Source organism: Medicago truncatula, chromosome 3, assembly GCF_003473485.1.
Source record: "Medicago truncatula cultivar Jemalong A17 chromosome 3, MtrunA17r5.0-ANR, whole genome shotgun sequence".
NCBI lineage: Eukaryota > Viridiplantae > Streptophyta > Magnoliopsida > Fabales > Fabaceae > Medicago > Medicago truncatula.
The window spans coordinates 45,545,425-45,556,334 of record NC_053044.1 but is presented as its reverse complement, the minus strand read 5'-3'; the positions used below and the strand labels follow the sequence as shown (position 1 = coordinate 45,556,334).

General features: G+C 32.3%; 2 protein-coding genes across 2 annotated transcripts; both read left to right on the top strand.

The window, feature by feature from the left end:
* Positions 1-860: 860 nt before the first annotated feature.
* On the top strand, positions 861-2,047 carry LOC11415372 (early nodulin-like protein 2). The gene is made up of 2 exons (XM_003602275.3): positions 861-1,026; positions 1,383-2,047. Exons 1-2 carry the CDS (start codon positions 861-863, stop codon positions 2,045-2,047), a joined length of 831 nt encoding a protein of 276 aa, XP_003602323.3.
* Positions 2,048-8,406: 6,359 nt separating this feature from the next.
* Positions 8,407-9,901, top strand: LOC11433908 (homeobox-leucine zipper protein ATHB-12). The gene is made up of 2 exons (XM_003602273.4): positions 8,407-8,942; positions 9,169-9,901. Exons 1-2 carry the CDS (start codon positions 8,565-8,567, stop codon positions 9,526-9,528), a joined length of 738 nt encoding a protein of 245 aa, XP_003602321.2. The 5' UTR covers positions 8,407-8,564; the 3' UTR covers positions 9,529-9,901.
* The last annotated feature ends 1,009 nt before the right edge of the window (positions 9,902-10,910 follow it).

Here is a 10,910-nt window from a genome sequence, read left to right as displayed (position 1 = left end):
TTAGGGGAGAGAACTTTGTTACTTATTAGGGTCCAATTCAACTCGATAGATTAACTTGTATAATTATCCGTAAATGATACCCGATTTAAAAGAAAAAATATCATTCGAAGTCATCTTCTTTTTAGGGAATTTGTTATTTGAAGTAAAGTTTTATTACACATAACCTTTCATGATAAATAAGGAATTACATATAAAAACATTAGGGCTTCCTTCAAAAAAAAAAAACATTAGACCCTCACCCATTTAATATGGACCAGCTCCAACATTGGAGCCTACTAATTTAAATATATATATATATATATATATTTTACTATTATAAATTTATTTTTTACAAAAAATTTAAAAGGTCCGCTCTAAACAATTTTTACGAAGTTTATATTAGACGCACTCAAGGAAATGATATATATTTTTTTATAAAACGATATTTTTTTCAAATATAATAGTCGATAAATAGCTCTTTAGAAAACAAGTATAGAGTACTTGATCTACTTCAATTTACAGTGCTTCATTCTTTTTTGGAATCCGAGTCAGCTCCAATGATGCACTTTAATAGCCCCGCGTGAAACCATTGATTTAATTTTGCTACAATTTGGCAATGATTTATTCTGCTGCTTAATACTCCTATTTGCCTTCAAGTTGCATCTTTCCCTCTTAAAAAATTTCCTTTTCATATGTATGGTAACAATGATAATGATTATAACATTAAAACACAGCTGAAATCAATAGCATGATCATAGGAGACTGCCTCGTTTTGGGTAATGATTCATATGGACACTTCACTATAAATAAACATCACTAGCCTCATCTACATTTCAATTCAATCATCATATAGATTTCTTTATCTGAATAATTTAGCAATGATGAGATATTGTTTTCTTTTGCTTGTATCACTTGTTATTCTCAACACTTCATTGTCATCTGGATACACATCTAGGGTTGATGGCAAGGAAGGGTGGCCAGTCAAACCCTCATCAGGCTACAATGTATTGACTAGCGGAATCAAACTTCTAATACACGACAACATTTGTAAGTCCTATCCAATTTTTCATTTCAAAATTTGGCTTAAATATATTTTTGGTTGTGCTAGGCGTTAGAGTATCACTGTTTCTCTTGGTTTTTGGTTTGGTTTTATTGTGCATGCATGGAAGTTATTTCGTGTTACACCAGTTTATGTCCGTGTTTATGCCACTCTTATTGAGGTCTTTTGTGAGGTGGGGTGTAATTTGTGGTTAGTGAAAGTAAAGGTGTGCTTTGTTTTTGGATCCGGTCAACGACTAAAAACAAAACTATAGAATTTTATTGAGATTAAATTCTCCTATTAAAATTTAAATTTTTGTTTTACTGTTACTTTATATGATATGATGTTGTTTTTCGACATGCAGATTTCAAGTATAACAAAGAAATTGATTCAGTGTTGGTTGTAAACAAACAAGATCATGATTCATGCAACACCAAAAACCCGATTTACAAGATGGAAGGTGGAGATTCAGCCTTTCAATTGGACAAGTCAGGTCCCTTTTACTTCATTAGTGGAAACGTTGAGAATTGCCAAAAGGGTAGAAAGTTAAACGTTGTCGCTTGGTTTCCACATCGGCGATTAATGTCTCTGGCAGCGGATGCTCCTTCGCCAAGTATGGTACAAGTTCCAGCAATGTCTCCTACAGTCAATGCTCCGACACCAAATGTCATTGGCTGGAATGCTCCTGCGCCAAGTCCTGCCGACATTCATGCTCCATCACCAAGTCCAACAACCAATCATGCTCCGGTACCAAGTCCTACCGACAATCATGCTTCGACACCAAATCCAAGTGGCAATCATGCTCCAGCACCAAGTGCTACCAATATCCAAGTGTCACCGACACCAAGTGCCACCCATAAAAAGTGCCATCGACGTCGGCACTGGGGTCTCTGTTTTGGCTCCAAGTGCCACCGGGATTCATGCTCTGACATTGCGCCATCTCCTGGTCATTCGGGCTCTACAAGGTTGAGTGGTTCTGTTGGTGTCAATGTTGTGGTGGCATTGGTATTAGGAAGCCTTGCTTTTTAGAATGTTAGTTTTCGGACATTCATATGTTGTTACTTTCCTTTTTCTTGTCGTTGTATTTGGTCTTGTTCGTAGTTCATGGTGCCTTCTAAAATAAAACATTTTATTTTAGTTGTTGATTTTGTGGAATATAATTAACTATTACACTGAAATTTTCGCTATTTATTTATTTTAACTATTAATTATCAAATATATTTCCATTAAAAAAAACCATTTGAAGAGGAATGAGTTAATGTAACAAAAAAATGAACTGCCGCATGTTTTTCTAGGAGAATATTAGTTTGCAACAACTCTTCCTGATGTTTATTTATGACTTAAAACTAAAAAAACATTTGAGTTCAAGTCTTCACATTTTGATTTCTCCCACTGATCCATATATCCTACATAACACAATATTTAGATTTACGCAGCTTGCCTTGAGGAATGATAAAGAAACAACCATAAGTTTTTAACAATTTTTTTGAGAAATGATAGAAGATCATTGAAGTTTGAAATATTTTTAGCTGACTTAAATATGGAAATGGTCCCTGCAAATATCTGGCGTTTTGATTTTAGTCCCTATAAAATATTTTTTTGTTTTTAATCCCTGCAAATATAGAATATTTGATTTTGGTCCTTGGTATTTTGTTTTAATCCTTGTAAAATCATTTCATATTGAAATTGGTCCCAATAATATTCATTTTAGTCCTCATTTTGAGGGACTAAAATCAAATATTCTACGTATTACAAGGACCAAATCCAATATGAATCAATTTTACAAGGACTAAAACAAAATACCAAGGATCAAAACCAAATTTTTTATATTTGCAGAGACTAAAACCAAAAAAATATTTTTACAGGGACTAAATCCAAAATGTCAGATATTAGGAGAGACTATTTTCATATTTAAGCCTTTCTAGCTTCTTAACAAATTGGAATAGTTAGTTTCTCGCTAACAAGACCCTAATATAAAGGAAAATGTTAACCAGTGAATGTCAAAATTGGTTTCACCAACTTGATAAAATTAATTGAGAACTTTCAATGATATTTTTTTCTCCATCCATCGTTAATTGATTAACACACATATTATACACACCTTGGGTTTGAGGAGAGTACACCCAACTTCCTTAACCCCAGGAAGCCATGGATCCTTCATGACTTTCACATTTCCACCATCACCAATCCTCCATCTACAACCATGTAAAAAAAACCTTATGTTATTATTTCAATCACTCATGATCATACATTGATGTGTTTTTTTATTAAAAAAATTAAAGTATAAAAGCTTGCACTCAGAAGTTATTGTTTGATGGGTTTTGCTAGAAGCCATCCATGAAGGTGTTTTTTAGCAATCCACACCTCAAGGTATGATTTCCATTTTTTAGTTATAACTTTGCTAAAAAAACACCTTTATAAAAATTAATTGGTGTCTTTTAACAAAGACTCATAGAATAACTTGCTAAAAGACACCTTCATAAAAGGTGTCTTCTAGCAAAACCCTTATTTGATTATATATTCATAAGTTTACCTATTTTCATTAGAGAATTTTGAGGATACACTCAGAAGTTTTATAAAATATTTTACAGTAAATAAAAGACACAATAATAGATCATTAAAATTGTACTAAGTTTCCAGCCGTAGTGCATATCACATGTTGAAATATTTTCATATTGTGCATTGGTAGGTATTACAACATCCAGATCTTGGCTTCGAACTTTAATTACATTGCGTTTGTAGAATATGGCATTTGGTTATCTTTCAATTTTCGTTCCCCTCCTTAATTATCTTCACAACTCAAGATATCATTAAAGAATGATCAGTAAAACAAAACAAAAAATTGAAATACAAAAGCATTTTCTTAAAAGAAAATGTTAAAATATAATATTATCTAATTAGTTGTCAATCCAAGATTTAAAAAAAACTTGAAAAAATTGAAAGCAAAATGGATTGGACCTAAAAACACAACACAAGTCAGACTAGTAACTTAGGTTTCCACAACCAAAGATCTTTATTCCTACACGTTTAAGTGAATAATCAAGAAATCAAAACTCTGATACCAATTGAAGTTGATGGAAACCCTAAAAAGAGGAGGTTTGAATTATGTTGACTATTTAAAAATCTTTCTTGTATTAACTTAGACATAAAAGTCTTTTTGAATTAGCTTTTCTTAAAAGGTTTCGACAGCTCAAATAGCTCTTTATCAACTCATTTAACTTCATTTGAATCCAATTGAGAGCTTGAAGTTAAAACATAAATAATTTGTGCTAAATAAATAAAGAGATAATGGAAGAGATAAATATGCAATAGTTCACATCCAAGGTGAATGCTACATCTAGTCCTCCTACATCCATCTCTTTCGTTCCATAATCAAGTCTTACTTGTGATTAGGGGTAAATTACCCCCAATTCGTCAAGGGGTATTGTATGTCTCACCAATGCTTTTTCCTTACAATTAATTATCATTTTCATCTCAAAAACATCAAACTTTTTCATCTCTTTCATTTAACATGTGATTTCAATATCTTTCACTCCAAAATCGAGTACTACTTGTCAATAGGGGAAAACTACTCTCAAATTATGTATGCCTCACGGATTGACACTTGTTAACGATACCCAATAGGGCACATTGCAACAAAACAATATAGATTGTGACCGTCTGTATTTAAAGTTTTGTTGCTGATATCACATATGATTCCTATGCTATGCATTGCCAATGTTTTCTCCATTAGCTTTGATTCTTTTCACAATCATTAGACGAATCTAACAGTAACACACGCAAAAAATGATTGGAAGACCAATCACTTCATCTTGGACTTTGAGGCACCTAATACCTAACTTTGCTCACCAATTGGTTTGAGGGCCACCCATATGGTACAATTGGCTACGTGACACCTATCCCCTCTTCAAAAGCAAGAGGACCCCTCATGGCCGTAAAAATTTAATAGCTAATGAAAATGATATTCTTTACAATAATAGTTTGACGTTTACAAAAAGACTAGCTTGTGAGAAAATTCATCATACTTGCCCAAACGGAAAGCAAGGCTAATCATGGCCGTTTGAAGACAAAATTGGTGTCCTTTTCATGAAGAAGAAAAAAAGTTGGCATGGATGGTGAATGCATCTCTCCCCACGCAGTTTCTAGCACAAAATAGATGAAAAGAAAGAAAATAGTAGTAGATTTAAGGGCATGATCCTGCCCTAGCTTCCTGGACTTGGACAAGACTCCTTAACTTATCCGACCTTTGAAATTGAGTAAAGACAGGTTGACAATTAAAAAAATATCCAACCGTATATTTATATGGAATGGATATTATTTTATTTTTTATTACCTTTTTTGTCTCATTTTTAGTCGTAATATTAGTTATAAATAGTGTATTTTTATACGGTATTAAATATGTTGTTGATATCCTCTAAAAAAAAATATGTTGTTGATCTTTTGGTGTTCGAATAACATTGCTATTGAAATTTCATTTTCTTGGATTGTGGTTACAATATTGCTTGTGTGCTTTTTATAAAAAATAAATAAATAAATAAATAAATAAGGTCAAGATATCAAAAAGAAAGGTACACAATTTTTTATCTCTCACACATTTGATATTTAAGCTTCGCTTATTTACTTAGGTGTTGGACAAGGCGGACTCACTGCATGGTTGTGTGTGACTATACCCGCACCATATTATTATCCAATTTCTTTTCAACTTAAATAATGAATTATATACAATACATGTTATGTGTCTTTCATGTATTCTTACTTGGCCTAGCGGTTAAAAGATATTTTTAAAACTAATATTGTTAGTTTGTTACTATGACAAAAAAAAAAAAAGCAAGGTTATTTTAATCTCTTCATGTGATTTGGTAGAGATATACTAAAAGGTGTTGGAATATATTTAACAATTTTCCTTTGGAAATTCAAATCACCAAGACATTTGGGGTTTCTAGAAGTTTTGGTTACATTGCATATGTTTATTTCACAAAATGTCACAAATTCAACTCACTAGGAGTACAATAATGATCCTTAGTGTAGGGGCACCTTAGTTTCTGAACGTAGGAGTTTTTGTTTTGCTTGTACATGCGCATGTGACACTTCACCAAACACCAACATAGACAAACCAATTTGCGAATGTAATTAACCGTGGACGGAGAGCTTGATATATATAAAGCGAAACTAAAACATTGTAAAGCTTAATATGACAAGGACATGCAGTGATGCAGCCTTAGTTTTTTGCTATAAAACAAAATCAGTAATCAAGTGGTGTTCTTTAAGACTAATTAGTATGATTGGTAATAAATGTAAAAACTCACTTTCTTTGATTTAACTCCACAATGGGACAATATTTTGTTTGTATTAGGCGACATTATTTGACCCTTATCTTGTGTCCTGTATGCTTGAAAGTGTGCACTATTAAATTATTTTTATCTCATCTTATCTTCTTATCTAACCCTCACTGGATAGCTTCTTTCACTACTTGTTACTCACCAACAAGTTGCAGTAACTTCGGGTCAAAAAAACAATAAATTAGGGAAACTTATGCGTTGAAGAGAGCATGGTGTCGGACTCGGACACCCACAAACGATATATTATTGATGTGGACGTGTCAGAGTATTTTAAAGCCATGTTTATGTTTGTGTCGGTGTTTCATAGCTGTATATTGCGAAAAATATTGATAATGCTGCAACAAACAGTTCATTCTGAATTACTAGCATTTTCTAAAATATCTTGGCTTTTCAAGCAGACAAAAGAGTTGGTCCTAAGCTCAACTTTGTGGACACTACAGGTACAAACAATGTTGAACTAGCTACTGAAATTAAAGGCGCAAAAAATAAATTGGTCTCTACTTCATCTTTCTTTTTTTATTACCTAATTAAATCTTCGTTCTACACTAAATTTATTCTAGTTGTATGAGTTAGAAAAGTTATCATATAAGTTTATAATTAGGAATGGTGACAAATGCAATTCCTTCATTAAACACGTGTACAGAGCAGCATTTGACTGAGCCATCAAACTATGAGTAGAAAGTGTCTCTTGTCCTAATTACATTAGCCCTTTGCTATCAGATGTTTCAATAAAACAAAAAATCTAGTCTCAGCGATCTACATTTCGACACCTAATTAACTTAAGAATAATGACATGAGATAAGGTTTTCTAGTCTCAGATCGAAACAACAAAAGATAGATAGGTCCAACTTTTGACAGAAACATTAGTCCTTGCGTAACAAAGTAACCTCCAATTCAGCTGGAACTTACTATCAAACATCACTTAGTGAGAGTTTAAATTATCATATTAATGTGCTTTAAATGTGTTGCATATTCATAAACTATCTAATACTAACACTTTAGAATGAAAGCGCGTGGTCGTGTTTATCCAAACGATACTGATTTCACATGTTACATTCAATTATTTTATTTTCTTAAATTATACAGATGCGGCGGTGTCGATATGTTAATGTGCCTTAAATGTGTTGTATATTCATAAGTTGTCTAATACTAACACTTTAGATTGAAAGCATATGGTTATGTTACCTAAACGGTACCAACACATGTTACATTCAATTATTTTATTTTCTCAAATTATCCAAATGCGGTGTCGATGTGTTAATGTTAGTCTCTCGATGCATGTATTAGTATTTCGTAGTATATATATGGACTTTGGTTTCTTAGATATTAATATTATTGACCATTAATTAATTATGTATAATCATGTGAGTTGTTATTTTATATTTCTTGAAGGTCTAAAACAATATAAAACATATATACGTAGATATACCCGTTTATAGATATTTTAGATGATTACTTCACACAAACAAAATAATGATACGGCTGTTTACAGCATTAAGATGCATCTAGTCAAGAATTCTAAACATTACAATACGACAATTAGGCACTAATGATGTACCAAAATTGAGAAATTAGAAAGATTTTCCAACAATTTATTCATAATGTGAATTAATTATTTAAAGATGAAATTTACTAATTAGTACTAATAAAGAAGAGAAATGAAAGCAACAGAGACGTGTGGCATGAACGTGACAACTCGTGACAAGTAAAGAGTTCCTTCTACAAATGAAATAGATAAGGCCATTAGATGTCCTACAACAAGTAAACTAACAAAGATAATTTCTTGAGTGCTTCTTTTCCAACTCTATGAGTTTCTCGTGTGTCTTATGCAGTTCAGGTTATATAATCTGAACGATACAGACATTCCCTAAAAACTTCTAAAAATACGTTTGAAATATTTTAGATTTTAAAATCAGAATAGGACGCACGAAAAACTCATAGAGTGAGAAAAGTAACGGTCTACTTTCTTTCTACCTAGCAAATAAAAAGATAGTAAGCACCACACGTTTTCTAGTACCATAAGTCACTATGATCCTTCCTTTACAAGTTCCAATAACGTGATACAAATAACCTTGACATACATTCTTTTTTAGCTATATATATTCTACATCCTATTCCCCCTCAACAAATTTTAATCTTTTTTATTATTAAACAAATCTTCCTTCAAATTCCAAAAATTCAAAACTTAGGCCTTAGCCATATATAATATGATGGAGGAAGAAGAGAATATTCATGAAGGGTTTAAAGGAAAAAATGTTGAAAGCATGAGTTGCTTAGAGACACCTCAGAATTCAAAGAAGAAAAACAAGAAGATAGAAAACAAGAGAAGGTTTAGTGATGAACAGATAAGATCACTAGAATGCATATTTGAGTCAGAATCAAAGTTGGAACCAAGGAAGAAGATGCAACTTGCAAGAGATCTTGGTTTGCAGCCTAGACAAGTTGCTATATGGTTTCAGAACAGAAGAGCAAGATGGAAATCAAAAAGGATAGAACAAGAATACAGAAAACTCAAAGATGAATATGATAATTTAGCTTCTAAGTTTCAGTGCCTTAAGGAAGAGAAAGAGTCTTTGCAATCAGAGGTAAGTTAGTACTTTGGTTCTTGCAATTATATTGTAACATAACTATAGTTGTGTCTCGATAAACAGTTTAATTTAAACGAGTTCAGCTATTCGTGAACTATTCATGCTCAACTCGCAAAATATTCGGTTAAGTTTGTTTATTTATTTACTCAAGCTTCGTATTAGGCTCGATTAATTAAATGAGTTGAACTTAAGCTTAACCGTGTGATTTTTTTTTTCCTCGCAGGTTCAGAAGCTAAGTTATATGGTGGAAACATCTCATGATGGAGGAAGGGAAGCAAAGGAAAATAGCACAGAAGATGGTGGTTCAAGAAATGGATACAACAATAGCAGGTTTGAAGAAACAAAGCAAAGGTTTTCAAATGAGGGTTTGGAGGATAAAGTGGTAATTTATTCAGATGATCAAAATGAAAGAAGCACAACATGGACAGAGAAAGTTGAGGACAGAGGAAATCAACTTTTAAGAAATGATGATCATGCAGAAATTCCCTTGACAACAACACTTGAAAAATGGTACAATGTTGATCCATGTGGTATGTTAGACCAATCATGCAATAGTTCTCAATGGTTGGATTTTTGGACTTGAAAATTGCACCATGTTCTTCTATGTTGCAATGTTTGGTGTTTCCTTGAAAAAGGAACAAAGAATGGTTCAAAACATGCAATTGCAAGGTCAAGGAGAATGTCCAAGCTCAAAAAAATGAAGTTTTGTAGGCTTGATTTGATAGGTAGAGAATTATGATAGCCTCTCTCAATTCATTTGTTTAGAGATTTGGAAGAAGAAGGAATAATGTGAAAATTTCTCTGTTTTGTGCAATGCACACGCTTGCATGCCTTTTCCATTCATTTGCTTGTGTCAGTGTGATGTGTTTTACCATTTCTAGTTTTATAACTTTAGCTACCACCTTGTTAATTTGTATGACCATTGTAACATATATATGACTTGGACTCACACATAACATAGGTGCAAAATAAATATTGTGAATGAGATATTGCTTCACTTTATGAAGAACTTTATAATGGATATTTTCCTTTCTTGTCTTAGTTAGTAGTAATGATCAATTGCCTTTTTACACGGAGTTTGGAATAATTATGCAGGTGATAAATAATTAATCAGTGCACACTTTAACTTGGTGAAACCTTGAGTTAAATAAAATTTATGATCCAATGGAATATCCTTTTGTTTGCTTTTAACTCAACATCATATCCATATCCAATACTTATCCTAATTCCTAGTTCATATAAAAAGCGGTAATTTTCATTACATCATAAATACACACATTAAGAAGTGAAAAAAGTTGGTTAGTTATTTCTAATTGGTCCAACTAGATTTAAAATTAAAACATGTTATGATACGTTCTTTTCTACCAGCAAACATATTCCATCAATCTGATTTGGATCCTCAACAGTTTGAAAAGGAACGACACGACCCTGTAGTTATAACCTTACCTTACTACCATTATTTATCAAAAATAATGTTTGTGATTTAATTCAGTACTAGAAAAAAAATTATTATTTCATTTAGGTCATGATCCTCTATCAAACATACACTTCAACTTAACTTTGTGAAGGCTTTTTCATCGTGGTTCTTGCTTATTCTTAATGTTAAATGGAAAAGGCATGGGGATTGCTTATCGCTCTAAATTGGTTCTGTTTGGATTTCTTGTTGCTATAGCAAGATGTTGTAACATATTTCTACCACAGTCCGGTCTTAAATTGATGGTCGAAATCATTTGCAATTAATTTTATTTGTTCATATAGTATGAACCATCCGATTTTAAGTCAACGGTTAAGATCGTCTGTTGATCAAAACTGTGTGAGTTAATGCAAGCAATTCGGGTTAAAAAAAAAAACGGTTGTACTGATTTTGTTTTCATAGAAGAAAAAGAAATAAAATATTATACCGATTAACAACCAACTCTTGTCGTTCCTCCTTTAGTTAAGGTTAAGACAATCGAGTTTGGACTA